We start from the raw sequence: 15,000 nt of genomic DNA, 5'->3' as shown, positions 1-15,000 counted from the left end.
CTTTGGCGGCTCCCATTACCTTGTTTACTTTGTGACATGGGTCAAACTAGCTCGTTTAGTGGTAAAGGTCGCCGACTCTGGATATATAACAACGGGCGGTTGCGGTTCTGATAAAATGTTGGTTTGGGTGGATGGCAGGTGGATGACGACTTTAGTGATGCGGTTGCGGATGATATAATTGCCTATCCGCGCATCTCTAGTATATACGTTTCTACAGGCTGTGGAAACTTTGGCGACACACAGTGGTGGTCCATGTAATGTTAGTTCTTCGGTCAAAATTTTGCAGTAAACACTTATCCTCAACCCCATTTTTACCTTCCCTCAAAAACGCTGGGTTTTGAGAGGCGCAGTTGTTATATGCAAATTAAGCTCTCTCTATCACACTGACTGGCCTTTCGTCCTCACTGTGGTAGCTTTGTTTACTACAGTAGTTGTTTTTTGTTTTGTTTCGCTATGACTGTATGGCCTATGGACACTGGCGATCGCCATCAGCCATCTCATTTTTACCTGACTTTCACCACAACTCAACATCCCGGATGATATAGCGAGACCCCTGTGTTTTGTTGTCGGAACCAATTACCATTGATTAAACCAGGGTTTACTGCACATACATACAACAATATTAGGCAATCTGAGCAAAATAATAAAACGATTCCATGTTATTGGTTGGTGCAACATAATTGGAAGAAATTGGCTCTTATTCAAATTCTTTGTTATTTTTTGCTCACAAGCCCCCGCAAGACCATCAACATATCCTTTGAGTTTGTAAACAATACATCGCAGTACGATACTGATACTTTGGTATCGATACTATCGATATTTGAATTGACTCACCAATTTTTCTTCTGCTTACCATCGTTTAGCTTGTGTTCACAGCTGCGCAGGTCCCTGCAAATACGGGCAGGGTTGTCCCTGGTGCCCAGTGGATTCTTCAGGCTATGGATCAGGTTACTGAGGTAGTGGAGGGTCTTAAAGATCTCTGCGCCCTGGTCCAGCATAGGCAGGTCCATCACCAGCTTGTTCTTGGGAGACTAGAGGAGATACACCTTGTGAGTCCTCGCTACTGCTCGGAAGAAGACACAAACACCCAGGAGTTGTTCAAAACCGACCTCACTCCTGAGCTGGCTGAGTGGATCCATAAACAAAAGACCATCCTCTTTCTGAAGGAAGACACACAACTTTAGGGTTTGTTCTCTTATTTGTGGACTAAATGTTACGTTTTTTTTTTTTCCAGGCCTTACAAAAGACGGAGGGACACGAGGGAGGCCCTAGAAGGAAGCAAAAGATGATAAATAACAGTCACACGTTCTATTAGTTAGTACAGTGTTTTTCAACCTCTGTGCCACGGCACACAGTCTGGTGTGTTTTGGGAGATTGTCTAATTTCACCTATTTGGGTTAAAAATATTTTTTTCAAACCAGTAATGATAGTCTGTCAATTATGCGTTGTTGTTGAGTGTCTGTGTTGTCTAGAGCTCGGCATAGTAACCGTGTAATACTCACCTACCATGTCAGTAGGTGAAAGAAATAAACAAAAGTTAAGTGCCCATAAGAAAAGGCATTGAAGCTTAGGGAAGGCTATTCAGAATGAAACAAAAACTGAACTGGCTACAAAGTAAACAAAAAACAGAATGCTGGACGACAGCAAAGACTTACTGTGGGGCAAAGACGGCGTCCACAATGTACAACCGAACATGACATGACAATGTCCCCACAAAGACTGATAAAAACAACTGCAATATTCTTGAGTGCTAAATAAAACCAAGTAGATGCGGGAAATATCGCTCAAAGGAAGACATGAAAATGCTACAGGAAAATACCCAAAAGAGAAAAAGCCACCAAAATAGAAGCGCAAGAAGAGAACTCAATCAATCAATGTTTATTTATATAGCCCTAAATCACAAGTGTCTCAAAGGGCTAAAACACTATACACAGGAGAAAAGCAAAAAACTCAAAATAAGTCACTGAGTGATTTAACAGGTCGTGACAGTACACTTTGAGACAAGAGCTATATTAACGCATGCTTGGTTATGGTTTAAAGTCATATCCAACAATTGCGACAATGACTTTTTACTGTCAACTGAGGGATTTTTCAACGCAAAAAATGTGCCTTGGCTCAAAAAAGGTTGAAAAACACTGAGTTAGTAAAAAGAAATCTTACTGGAGGTCCAGGGCGTCCACGTGGTCCTGGGGATCCCTGGAGAAGAGAAACCGGCATGCCAGGTGAGCTAATGTGCTAAAAGACGTGAAAAGAGACGACGCAATCATGCTAAACATACCCTAGGTCCTTGTACTCCCTGTTTTTGGAGACACAAAACAAACATTTTTAGTGTTGAACGTTTAACACGCACACATTTAAGATTTTTAATTAAGATGGTGGGACTAATTACCATGGCTCCACGGTTGCCTTTCTCCCCTCTGGGACCCTGTAAACAAACAGAAAGCAGTCAGCTGAGGACCAACAGTGACGACAGAGTGTCTTCATGAGTAGGACATACCGCTCTTCCGTTGGGGCCAATTATTCCTGTAGGGCCTATGACTCCTCCTCTGCCCTGAATGGACACAAGCAGTGAGATGAACAAGAAAAAAAAAAAAGACTTGAACAGTTTAAGATTAGTAATAAGGTTCTTGCCATGTTTCCTATGGGCCCCTTTGGTCCTCGAATGCCTTTTGGACCAAAGTCTCCAGGAGGACCCTGAAAGCAGCAGAGACTCATAATTTAAGACACTGGTAGGTTACTAAAAGTAAGGCGACATGGACATCCCATTTACCTTTGGACCAAAGACACCAAATATCCCCGGAAATCCAGATTCTCCAACATCACCCTGGACGACAATTCGGCATTACTACTGTCCCACATCAGTCTTGGCACTGGTATTTACGTAATATCTAGGAATGGGTATCTTTCACATTTGAACCGATACGGTAACAAATCCCGTTACCTGGGAAAGGTAACAATGTTCGGTACTTTTGTGTTTGTTTTTTTTAACATTTAAAAAAGAGCTGATTATGATAACTTCTGTCGAGTTGTTATATCTTGTTTTATAGTTACATTTCTGAGCCAATTGCTTTGTTGGCATTGAAAATTGTAATATTACCAAGAGGCAGTTTGGATGAGTCCGCTCTCAGTGCTGCTGGAGTGATGTGTTAGTGTTAGGGATGTAATGTAATTTATATCCCAGTATTGTGACCAACATTTTAAATTGCTAAGCTTTTATGGTATTAAATATTGGTTTATACTTAAGCACTTGCTTTGCAAATACAATCTATTATTATTTATTATTTATGGTGGGCATTCCAATATTTGGTTGTCCTAATCTTTAAAAAAAAAAATGCCTCCATAGCGTATTTCTCGGATCAATTATTCTGTGTTCTAAAAGCACAGCTTGTAGGTTAAAGTACACCATTTAATATCTTAGTTGTTCAAACAGTAATGTGTTTAAATAAGTTAAAATTGAGTTATGCTGTTTCTTAATGAGGAAATATGTTAATGTTTCTTGTTTTAATGTTAGAATTTAAGCTAGCAAGCCAGTGTCAGTCAGTCCATGAGTTATCAAAGTGCAGTTATTAATCACGCTTTTTAGAAAATAGTCATTTAAAACGGTAATACTACTCGTTTGGAGTTTTACTGCAGTTAGCATTATTATCGTGTAATATCCCTAAGTTTGCAACTGGACGTGATGTCGCACACAACTATGGTACCTTAACATGGCACCAATGGATTTTATGATTCAGTCGGTGACAAAAAACTAGTGAATTCGATACCCATCCCTAACGGTACACCTCCCAGTGTCTGTCAGTATGCAAATGTTTTCCTCGAATAAGGACACTCACTGGTTGTCCTTTCAGTCCTCGATCTCCCTGCGACCCTGGAAGTCCCATCCCACCTCTGAAACCTCTTTTGCCTGGAGGGCCACTCTGTCCTCTGAGACCTCGGTCACCCTGTAGAGACCAAAGGATTCCTCAATATTTGTTTGTATTGTTGTGTTACAGTTTTTTGCCATTTGCTTTCACACAATTTTACTAACTGTGTGTCTTTTTTTAAAAGGATTTACACACTTTTCCAAACACCACATTCAAGTTTTCCTAATTCCTAGATTTGCAAAATGACACACTTCGGTCAAAATATATGCCCATTCATCAAAATAAAGCAAGCATATGTAAAAATGCAGTTTTATTGTCATCTCACCCACACAGACTTCAAATGATAAGACACTATTGGAGTGAGTTACCCAGAGCAGTGATAAATACAAAACACATTTGTAAAAAACCCTATTTTACTATTAGAAATCACATGTTCAGGGCATTTTGCCCGACCCTTTTAGCATATGTGATGAATGATTACTGTGACTTGATAAAATATATTGACAAATTACAGGGGAACATTATCACAATTTCAGAAGCGTTAAAACCAATAAAAATCAGTTCCCAGTGGCTTATTTTATTTTTCGAAGTTTTTTTCAACATTTTACCCATCGTGGAATATCCCGAAAAAAGGCTTTAAAGTGCCTGATTTTCGCTATCTGTGAAGCCACCGTCCATTTTCCTGTGACGTCATCCAGTGATACACATGCTATCCAGGCGGATAGCACAGCAAGATATAGCGACATTAGCTCGGATTCAGACTTGGATTTCAAGCGGTTTAAGCAATTCAACAGATTATGCGTGTATTGAAATGGATGGTTGGAAGTGAAAAACGAAATTGAAGAAAAAACTGAAGCTATTGAGCGAATAGCTATTGACGCTATTCGGCCATGTCTGCCTTAGCGTCGCCGGTAAAATGTGCAGACCAAACGATCGGGACTTCCGTAATTTGTGACACTGGAGCAATTTAAATCCGTCGATTGGTAAGTGTTTGTTTGGCATTAAATGTGGCTGGAGGGAAACGCTGGATGCAAATATAGCTACAAATGTACATACAGCTAGCCTAAATAGCATGTTAGCATTGATTAGCTGGCAGTCATGCCGCGACCATATGTCTGATTAGCACATAAGTCAATAACATCAACAAAACTTACCTTTTGTGATTTTGACTTTATCGTTGGAAATGCATCTGCAGGATATCCATACATCTCTGTGCCATGTCTGCCTTAGCATCGCCGGTAAAATGTGCAGACCAAACGATCGGGACTTTCGCATCTTGTGACACTGGAGCAACTTAAATCCGTCGATTGGCAAGTGTTTGTTTGGCATTAAATGTGGGTGGAGAGAAAGGCTGGATGCAAATATAGCTACAAATGTACATACAGCTAGCCTAAATAGCATGTTAGCATTGATTAGCATGCCGTGCTAATCGATGCACATTCAACGTAAATCAACTTGAATCCGTCCCTGATCGTGTTGTTACACCCTCCGACAACACACCGACGAGGCATGATGTCTCCAAGGTACGGAAAAAAGTCGAAAAAATGGAGAATAACAGAGCTGATTTGACTCGATGTTTATAATGTGTTTGAGAAAATGGCGGTTGACTACTTAGGTGATGTCTTGCTGTGACATCATCGCTCCGAGAGCAAATTATAGAAAGGCGTTTAATTCGCCAAAATTCACCCTTTTAGTGTTTGGAAATCGGTTAAAAAAAAACATATGGTCTTTTTTCTGCAACATCAAGGTATATATTGACGCTTACATAGGTCTGGTGATAATGTTCCCCTTTAACAGCAATCGTCATTATTTAATTTGAAGTGGGCTTATATGTTAAGACGTAAAGAGAAAGTAAGAATATCCTGCAATATTTTCAAGAACTGCTCAACAATGATGCTGCAAACTGTAAATATTTTTTTTTTACCAGATAAAGTCAGGTAAAGTAACATATCACAGTAGTTAACAATGACATGCAGTACAAATTAAAATCTGAAACAAAAAGGTTTTAAAAAAAATATGGAGATAAATAAAAATTATAGCATAGAGTATAGGCTATATGTGCAGATTTAGGCAACAGCAAGGTTTGAAAAAAAATCTGGAGATAAAAATGTGTGTATCACAATCCTAGTGTGTGTGTAAAGTGGGAAATTGGGTGCCTCACAATCGTTATCTGTGTGCAAGATGTGAAGATGTGTGTATCACAATCCTTATATGTGTGCAAGATGGGAAGGTGTAAAGCATTATGTGTAATATTTCGCAAAAACTGTGAGGCAGAATCTATGCCTAATATGAGGCAAAGCTGAACAGTGGTTTTGTTTACCGTATTTTTCGGATTACAAGTCGCAGTTTTTTTCATAGTTTGGCCCGGTGTGCGACATACACTCCGGAGCGACTTGTGTGAAATTATTAACACATTATCATAAAATATTAAATAATATTATTTATCTCATTCGCGGAAGAGACGAAGAAAATGTCAGCAATCGTCACACACGTCAACCAATAAGAATTCGGCGGGGGAGGGTCATGGCAGAAGTGCATTGTGGGTCATGGGATGCTAACTCCTATATGCTATATCAGGGGTCACCAACCTTTTTGAAATCAAGAGCTCCTTCTTGGGTACTGATTAATGCAAAGGGCTACCAGTTTGATACACACTTAAATTGCCAGAAATAGCCAATTTGCTCAATTTACCTTTAATAAATAAATCTATATACATATAAAAAAATGGGTATTTCTGTCTGTCGTACATTTTTTTTCCTTTTACGGAAGGTTTTTTGTAGAGAATAAATGATGAAAAAAAACACTTAATTGAACGGTTTAAAAGAAGAGAAAACACGAAAAAAATGAAAATTTAATTTTGAAGCATAGTTCATCTTCAATTTCGACTCTTTAAAATTCCAAATTCAACCGAAAAAAATGAAGAGAAAAACTAGGTAATTCAAATCTTTCTGAAAAAATTAAAAAAAGAATTTATGGAACATCATTAGTAATTTTTCCTGATTAAGATTAATTTTAGAATTTTGATTACATGTTTTAAATAGGTTAAATTCCAATCTGCACTTTGTTAGAATTTATAACAAATTGGACCAAGCTATATTTCTAACAAAGACAAATCATTATTTCTTCTAGGTTTTCCAGAACAAAAATTTTAAAAGAAATTCAAAAGACATTGAAATAAGATTAAAATTTGATTTACAGATTTTGTAGGTTTGCCAGAATAATTTTTTGGAAATATTTCACAAATATTCTTCGTCGAAAAAACAGAAGCTAAAATGAAGAATTCAATTAAAATGTATTTACCTTCTCAGTTGGTTATTTATGCGTCATATAACATACACTTATTCAGCCTGTTGTTCACTATTCTTTATTTATTTTAAATTGCCTTTCAAATGTCTATTCTTGGTGTTGGGTTTTATCAAATAAATTTCCCCCAAATATGAGACTTAAACTCCAGTGCGACGTATATGTTTTTTTCCTTCCTTATTATGCATTTTTTGGCCGGTGTGACGCATACTCCGGAGCGATTTGTAATCCGAAAAATACGGTACTGTGTGTAGACTTTGTTAACTGTGTGAAAATTTAAAATTTAGTGTGTAAGCAATTGGAAAAAACTGTAAAATGTGTGCTTACACAAGCATCTGAGATTATAGTAAGTGGATCTTACCTTTGGTCCATAGACACCTTGGTCTCCTGGAAGTCCTGGAACACCCGGCTTTCCACGACCGCCAGCTTTGCCTGGGACGCCGAAGTCTCCGTCGTCTCCATGCTCTCCCTGTTGTGCAATGAATCAGTTGGATAAGAAAAGAGCTACTAGGCCATGGGCGTCAAACTCGTTTTCATTAAGAGTCACTTGTAATAGTGAATATTTATGACTATAAATATATAAGGATTTGTTTCATAATATTACTACACAGTTGCCGATGCCTTTTTTTATTATTTGAATTTACTATACATTTTTTTAACCATATACTTTTTATAGTTTTTTTGGAAAACATTTTAGAATGTTTAAAAATTGTTAAAATATTTCAAAAAGTTTTAAAAATGCAGAGATGTTTTAAATGTCTTAAAATGTTGAAAATATTTCATAATGTTAAAACATTTTTAAAAAGTTGAAAATGTTTTTAAAATGTTCAAAATATTTCATATGTTGGACATTTTTCTAAATGTTTTAAAAATGTTTTAAAATGTTAAGCGATGTGTAAAATATTTGGAGATGTTTTAAAATGTTGAAAATGTTTGAAATGCTCAATACATGAAATGTTTTAAAATGTTTTAAAACGTTGGAAATGTTTCAAAATGTTTTTATTTTCAATGTTTATATGTATTAAAACATGTAATGCTTACAGATTTTATTTAATCGATCGTACAGTAAAATACTGCCAGCTCAGCTGCCAAAATACTGTCATCTTTTATCAATATCTTTTTTAGTGCTTTTTTTATAACTGTTTAAAAATGTTTTAGAATGGTTAAAATATTTCAAAAATGTTGAAAACATTTAAGATGTTTAGAGATGTTTTAAAATGTTTCTAATGTTCAAAAATGTTTAGCGATGTAAAAAAAAGTTTGGAGATGTTTTAAAATGTTATAAATATTTTAAAACATTCTAAAATTATTTAAATGTTTATAAAATGTTTACACCATATTTCCTTGAATTGCCACCGGGGCGCTAATTAATTTAAAACCTCTTCTCACTCCTGCGCTTACCAAAGGCATGCAGTAAAAGTAAGCATGCGCAAATTATTTTAAAACCTCTTTTCACTCCGGCACTTACCAAAGGTATGCAGTAAACATTTGAGTGTGATGTAAGCTTGGACCTTAAATCTTACTGAATAGCTCTTTATCTTCTTCCCTTTATGCGATTTCAAATTACCGGTGTAGTGGCAATCTTCACCTTTAAATGTTCTAATTTATTGTCACTACTCAACAGGTTTGAGGGAGTGATCCTACGCAGCAGCAAACATTGCATTGAAGTGAGGTCCAGTCAGAAGTCCACTTAACGCATATTTATTAATAAACTTGCAGGGTGAATGAAACATACCATGGATTATTGTAGTGACATTGTGCCATATGCTCTCCTGTATTTCCTGCCAGTTGCTGTGTGCTGTTGTCTGCCGTTGTTGTCTGCCGTTGTTGTGTGCTGTTTGCCGTTGCTGTCTGCCGTTGTTGTGTGCTGTTGTTTGCCGTTGTCTGCCGTTGGCAAGAACGGTTTGTGCTCCCACACCTGAGTCCTTCCTAATCAGCTCACCTGTGCTCCTATTTATGCCTTCAACCCTGCACTCCTAAACCAACACCTAGTGACAAAAGGAAGTAATGCCAACACAAAAATAAGGATGCCTAAAATGGCTCCTACACACCGGCCCATAATTGTTTACACTAACAATTACTTGAAAGGGAGCCATTCAAATTCACTTTTACACGATTCTTATCATTTTTTTTCTTTGTTTTTTTTCAAATTTCGTTCCTTTTTTTTTTTCCATAATTTAAAAATAAAAATATGTTGGCATTCCTAGTTCATTAATCTTGAATCTTCATTATGTAGACAAGATTTGGGTTGATCGGATGCTTGCTCTTGAGGGTGCTGACTTCACGAGTCATGGCTTCTGCTGACTCTGTGGCATCCTCCAGCTCCCTCTGCATCTTCCTTCGGTAAGTGTTTGCCCTCTGAGCCTCCTCCTCGGCCTCCTCCAGCTGCCGCTTCATCTGCTTCATGCGAGAGTTCAACTTGTCTGCCTGGTCTTTGTACTGCTCGGTGTTGCGTCTCTCATCATCCACCTGCAAAACCAGCTCTATCAGTTTTTTCTCAGTTCGCCTCGCAAGCTTGGTAGCACTTTGCCGCTCCCTGGTCTCGATGTCCAGCTGCTCCTCCAGCTGAGCAAACTTGGCCTCAAGAGCGGCCATGTTGACCTTGTACTTGGACTTCACCGCTCCGTTCATCTCCTGCAGCTTGAGCTTCAGCTCTTTGTTCTGACGCTCCAGCTGGGTGTGGGTGCCTTCCACACGCTGAAAGGAGCTGCAATCTGAGGTCAGCTCCACGTTCATGTGATCAGTCTGCAGCATGGACTTCTTCAGGCTGTCGTTAACCAGCTCCGTGTTGCACTGCTCCTCTTCCAGCTGAGCGATACGTGCCTCCAAACGTCTCCTCTCCTTTGCGATTTGAGCATTCTTGGTGGCCTGATTGTTCATCTCATCCTGCAACTCGTCTCTCTCCAGCTGGGCCTGTCGCTTGGCTCGTTCTGCAGCAGCCACCTCCTCCTGCACTTGGAGCATATCAGCTTCCATACCCTTTAACTTCTTCTCAGACTCCTTACTCTGGGCCAGAATTTCCTCTCGAGACATGCGAGTGTCATCCAGTCCCCTGATAAGTTCTTTCATCTGGGCCTGCTGTTTCTTCAGTTGTTTGAGGGCTTCCTCACGGTGCTTGTTGGCCATGTCGATGCCCGCCTCCAGTTCCTTCAGGTCCAGCTCCAGTTTTTTACATTTAGCAACAACACCAGAACGCTGCTTGCGCTCAGCCTCCAGCTCCATTTCCATTTCGCGGACCTGCTTGATCAGAGACCTCTTCTTCTCCTCACCCATCTCGTCACGTCCGGACAGGTCCCGCTCATACTGGGCCTTCATGGCCTGCATGTTGACCTCCAGACGCAGCTTGGCATCTTCCATGGCCTGCAACTCATCCTCTAGTTCCTCAAGCTGTGTTTTCATCTCCTCCAGCTGCTGATCCATGGCACGCTTGGACTTCTCCAGCTCGTGCACGCTCTTTCAAACATCATCTTTGGATGACACCAGATCCTGATTTTCAGCCCGAAGCAGTTTGTTGTTGCGGTCCACCTCGTCCTTTAGATCCATTAGAGTTTCCAGCTTGCGGGTCAAAGACAGTGTACAGGGTCTCTTTCTCACGGGCCTCGGCTTCAGCCCGATCTCGCTCTTCTGCATAGCGTGCAGATATGTTTTTCTCTTCCGCCATCATCTGGTCAAACTTCTTCAGCTTCTTCTCCAGATTTGTGACAGTTTGTCGAAGTTGGTCGTGATTTATCACGTCGTCCAACTCTTGCTGGAGACGTGTCTTCGTTTTCTCCATCTTGTCGTAGGCAAAGCATTTCTCCTCCAGGTTTAGAATAGATATTCTATTGACATCAGCAACAGGGCAGCCATTATTCCTGCTGGTGTCATCACCTATTAAAAGACCATAAATGACCCATCCCAATAGGGTCCTCATTGCGTATGGCCCGTCCTGCTGGCTATTGACCACCTCCGAGGGTTCCAGTACCTTAGAGGCATTCGTGCCAATGAGGAGGTCGACGTCAGAGTCAATTTCAGGTAATTTGATATTGTTTAGATATGGCCAGTGTTTCAAATCCTGCTGTTTTGGAATATTGTGTGGTGAAACTGGCATGGTTTTGTGTGTAAATACATCAGGCAATTGAATACAATTATTTGTATTTATCCTGGCTATTTCCAGTCCAGTGATGTGGTAGCTGGTTTCAAGTTTCACTTGATTCATGGTTTTGAGAAGGATGGTTTTTCTTTGTCCTGTAATGTTCAGTTTTTCTGTGCAGAATGTGGAGGTGCTTCCATGATCCAAAAATGCATAAGTTTGTAAGACTGTGTTTCCCTTGTTGCTTTTGACTTGTACAGGTACAATGGAGTAGATGGAGGGGTCATCCCCGGCCCCAATATGACCACAAGTATGCTTGGGAGGTGGGACAACAGTATTGATTCCAATTGATTTGGTTTGAGTTTGTTCTGTCTTTTCAATGTGGAGTATTTGTGGATGTTGTTGTTTACATAATTCACATAATAGACGATTTCTGCAGTCTCGACTTAAATGTCCTATTTTCAGACAGCCAAAACAGACTCCTTTTTCCTTTAAGAAGTCTATTTTTTCTTTGTGCTTCTTCCTCTTGAATTGTGGACAGCACTCCAGTGTGTGACTACTCTTCTTACAGAACAGACAACTTTGAGATTTGACAATCACATTCCTCTTTCCTTCATTTGACTCCACAGTTTCTATGGGTATTAATGTTGTTGCAAAGCTGCTCCTTGGACTTGAATTTACTCTTAGCTTCGGGACGGATGAGGGTTTGACAGTTGATTGCTTAGTGTCCTGAATGTTACCAAACAGTGGATCAGAGAGTATTTTGACTTGTTTTTCAATAAAGTTTACAAGGTCTGGGAAAATGGCACGATGGCCTTGCTTCTCTTGTAGGTCACAGGCCTTGTTCCTCCACTGCTCTCTGAGCTTGTATGGAAGCTTTAGGATGATGGTCTTCATATTAGAAACAACATTCATTTCTTCCATATAGGCCAGACTTCCCATTGCATTGGAACAACTTCTGAGGAATAGAGAGAATGCTCTCAATCCTTTTACATCCTCCAATTTAATTGTTCCCCAGGAAAAAGCCTTTTCCATATATGCTGTTGCAATATGATATTCATTACCAAAATGTTCTTCGAGTAGCTGTCTTGCCTTCTGGTAGCCCTGGGACGGAGGCAAATGTTGGCAACTTTGAACCAGCTCTTTTGGATGCCCTCTAGTATATTGTTCGAGGTAATGCAAACAGTCATAGGTGTCACACCTTTTCTCCACTCCATATTCAAATGCCCTTACAAAGGTTTCATACTGAAACGGATCTCCATCAAAAACAGGTACATCTCTTGATGGTAAAGAGGAATGGACATTCTGCTTAACCAATAAGGCATTGAAATCATGTTGTCCTTTTAGTAAATCAAGAATGTGATCTTGTTTGATGGCATTTGTGACAGGGGATGTAGTGTGAACTGTATGACCTTTAACATCATCTTTTTTCATATGAGTATGATTACTTTGCCCAGTTGTATTCAACACATTTTCCATTTGCATAGTTGATTTTGATACATTGTCAGTTTGCATTAAAGAGAGAGCAGCCTGTCTTGGAGTCATGTAATGAGCTTTGGTGTACTTTTCATATATGAATTGTTTTGGCTTCACAACCTGTGTGTCAGAGAGGGGCATTGTTTTCTTTGGAGCAGCAGCTCCCTTGTGTGATTCAGAGCATATTCTTGACACTCTTGATCCTTCCCTAGATCCCATGGTTGCAAAAACTTGCTCCCTTGCATTTGCTGCTGCCAGCTTGGTTTCCAATTCCAACTTTTCCTTTTCCATTCTGAGTTGTTCCTGTTGTTTTGCAAATTGTTCCCGTTGTTTTGCGAATTGTTCCCGATGTTTTGCGAATTGTTCCTGTTGAATTCTTTGTTGTGATTCAATATGATGTTTTTTCTCCAATGCAGCAACTGAGCCATGTGTTTGAGAAGGATGCAATTGTGACTCCTCTTCCACAGGGGCAGTGTCATGTGTGGTTAGCCTTTTCACTTCTGATAACCATTCATGCACAAGTTTTATGAAAACTTCTAGTATCTTAATATTTTCTTGAAACCAGTCATTTTTTCTATCAAGTTCCTCTTCAGGCAATGGTAAGACAATCAATGAGGAATGATTCTCCCTTGCCTCTCCACACAAATGAATCAATTTATCCAAGTAACCTCTTACAGCATTTGCATTTTCATCATTTTCATTTGAATGCATGATTTTTTTTATTGTGTCCCTTATTTTAGCAGCTTTTTTAACACATGTTCCTATTGAACACCAAGACCAAGGAACTGGTCTTAGACTTCAGGAGGAAAAAAACGGACATCCTTCCCCTGATCATCAGTGGTGACTGTGTGGAGAGGGTCTCCGACTTCCGCTCCCTGGGAGTCCACCTGGCCGACAACCTATCCTGGAGCACCAACACCACGGCTACCATCAAGAAGGCACACCAGAGACTGCACTTTCTGAGAATACTCAGGAACAACCACCTCTCACAGGAACTGCTGGTGTCCTACCGGTGCTCCATTGAGAGCATCCTGACCTACTGCATCTGCGTGTGGTTCAGCAGCTGCACGGCCGCAGAGAGAACGGCGCTCCAGAGAGTCATAAAGACCGCCCAGAAGTTAATCGGATGCCCCCTCCCCCCCCTGGCTGACCTGTACAGCTCCCGCTGTCTCAGGAAAGCACAGAGCATCCTGAAAGACCCATTCCACCCCGGGCACAGCCACCTGGAACTGCTACCCTCAGGCAGACGCTACAGGGTGCTAAAAGCGAGCACCAATAGACTAAAAAATAGCTTTTACCCAAGAGCCATAGTAGCATTAAACAGGCACTGAGTGAGCACAATATGTCCATGTCCTCATGTGTAATGTTTAAATGTTTTTTCTATTTTTTCGGACTACAATGTGCAATAATGTTTTATGTATGTGTGTATATGTATTCATATGCATGCAGATATGCATCTGTGTGGATACATATACATAGATACATCTGTCATCTCTATCTTATTTTTTTTACTATTTATACTACCATATTGTATATGCACCTTAGGAGGAGCTGCTCCAATTTCGTTGTTCTTTGAACCTGTTCATTGCAATAATGACAATAAAACTCTACTCTACTCTATTGCTTTATGATAATTGTCAACTTTAATTTCCAAGCCTTTGGCAGTATACTTTATGGCTCTTTTTTCTTTTTCAGAATATTGTACATTTTCCTTTTCAGGATCCACATTTTGGCCACCTTGTGGCTGTACATCATATTTGCCATCAGACATAATTGACCAAGTCTCTCCCTTGTGCTGCTTTCAGCTCAACACAACTCACCCTATAGAGCTGGCAGGTGTTTCCAATCACCCTGGCTGATGAGTAGCAGCATGGCCGTGGCACAATTCGTCCTCTTGAGGCTTTTGATGTCCTTTGGTGTTCTTTTTGTTGTCCTTTTCACTCGAAGAGCATCATTCTTACTTGAGATGTAGTGGCAATCTTCACCTTTAAATGTTCTAATTTATTGTCACTACTCAACAGGTTTGAGTGAGTGATCCTACGCAGCAGCAAACATTGCATTGAAGTGAGGTCCAGTCAGAAGTCCAGTTAACGCATATTTATTAATAAACTTGCAGGGTGAATGAAACATAGCATGGATTATTGTAGTGACATTGTGCCATATGCTCTCCTGTATTTCCTGCCAGTTGCTGTGTGCCGTTGTTGTCTGCCGTTGGTAATAACGGTTTGTGCTCCCACACCTGAGTCCTTCCTAATCAGCTCACCTGTGCTCCTATTTATGCCTTCA

General features: G+C 39.9%; 2 protein-coding genes across 2 annotated transcripts in view; both read right to left on the bottom strand.

Moving 5' to 3' along the window:
- Positions 1 to 15,000, bottom strand: part of LOC133557610 (collagen alpha-1(XXVII) chain B-like) — a 165,177-nt gene that overhangs the window by 16,145 nt on the left and 134,032 nt on the right. The window contains exons 48-58 of the mRNA XM_061908192.1: positions 7,528 to 7,635; positions 3,834 to 3,941; positions 2,771 to 2,824; positions 2,632 to 2,694; positions 2,498 to 2,551; positions 2,390 to 2,425; positions 2,279 to 2,296; positions 2,161 to 2,196; positions 1,242 to 1,268; positions 1,110 to 1,160; positions 854 to 1,031 (exon numbers count right to left, since the gene is read on the bottom strand). Coding sequence (XP_061764176.1) covers positions 854 to 1,031; positions 1,110 to 1,160; positions 1,242 to 1,268; positions 2,161 to 2,196; positions 2,279 to 2,296; positions 2,390 to 2,425; positions 2,498 to 2,551; positions 2,632 to 2,694; positions 2,771 to 2,824; positions 3,834 to 3,941; positions 7,528 to 7,635 — 733 coding nt within the window. The remainder of the gene's footprint in view (positions 1 to 853; positions 1,032 to 1,109; positions 1,161 to 1,241; positions 1,269 to 2,160; positions 2,197 to 2,278; positions 2,297 to 2,389; positions 2,426 to 2,497; positions 2,552 to 2,631; positions 2,695 to 2,770; positions 2,825 to 3,833; positions 3,942 to 7,527; positions 7,636 to 15,000) is intronic.
- LOC133557611 (myosin heavy chain, embryonic smooth muscle isoform-like) lies at positions 8,921 to 11,245 on the bottom strand. Its single transcript, XM_061908193.1, is given in 2 exon segments — positions 8,921 to 10,742; positions 10,744 to 11,245. Coding segments are annotated over 2 exon segments (1,701 nt in total). The 5' UTR covers positions 11,080 to 11,245; the 3' UTR covers positions 8,921 to 9,377.

This window comes from Nerophis ophidion, linkage group LG08 (assembly GCF_033978795.1).
Source record: "Nerophis ophidion isolate RoL-2023_Sa linkage group LG08, RoL_Noph_v1.0, whole genome shotgun sequence".
Classification (NCBI taxonomy): Eukaryota; Metazoa; Chordata; class Actinopteri; order Syngnathiformes; family Syngnathidae; genus Nerophis; species Nerophis ophidion.
The sequence above is the reverse complement of the archived record's forward strand: the minus strand, read 5'-3'. Positions and strand labels throughout refer to the sequence as shown.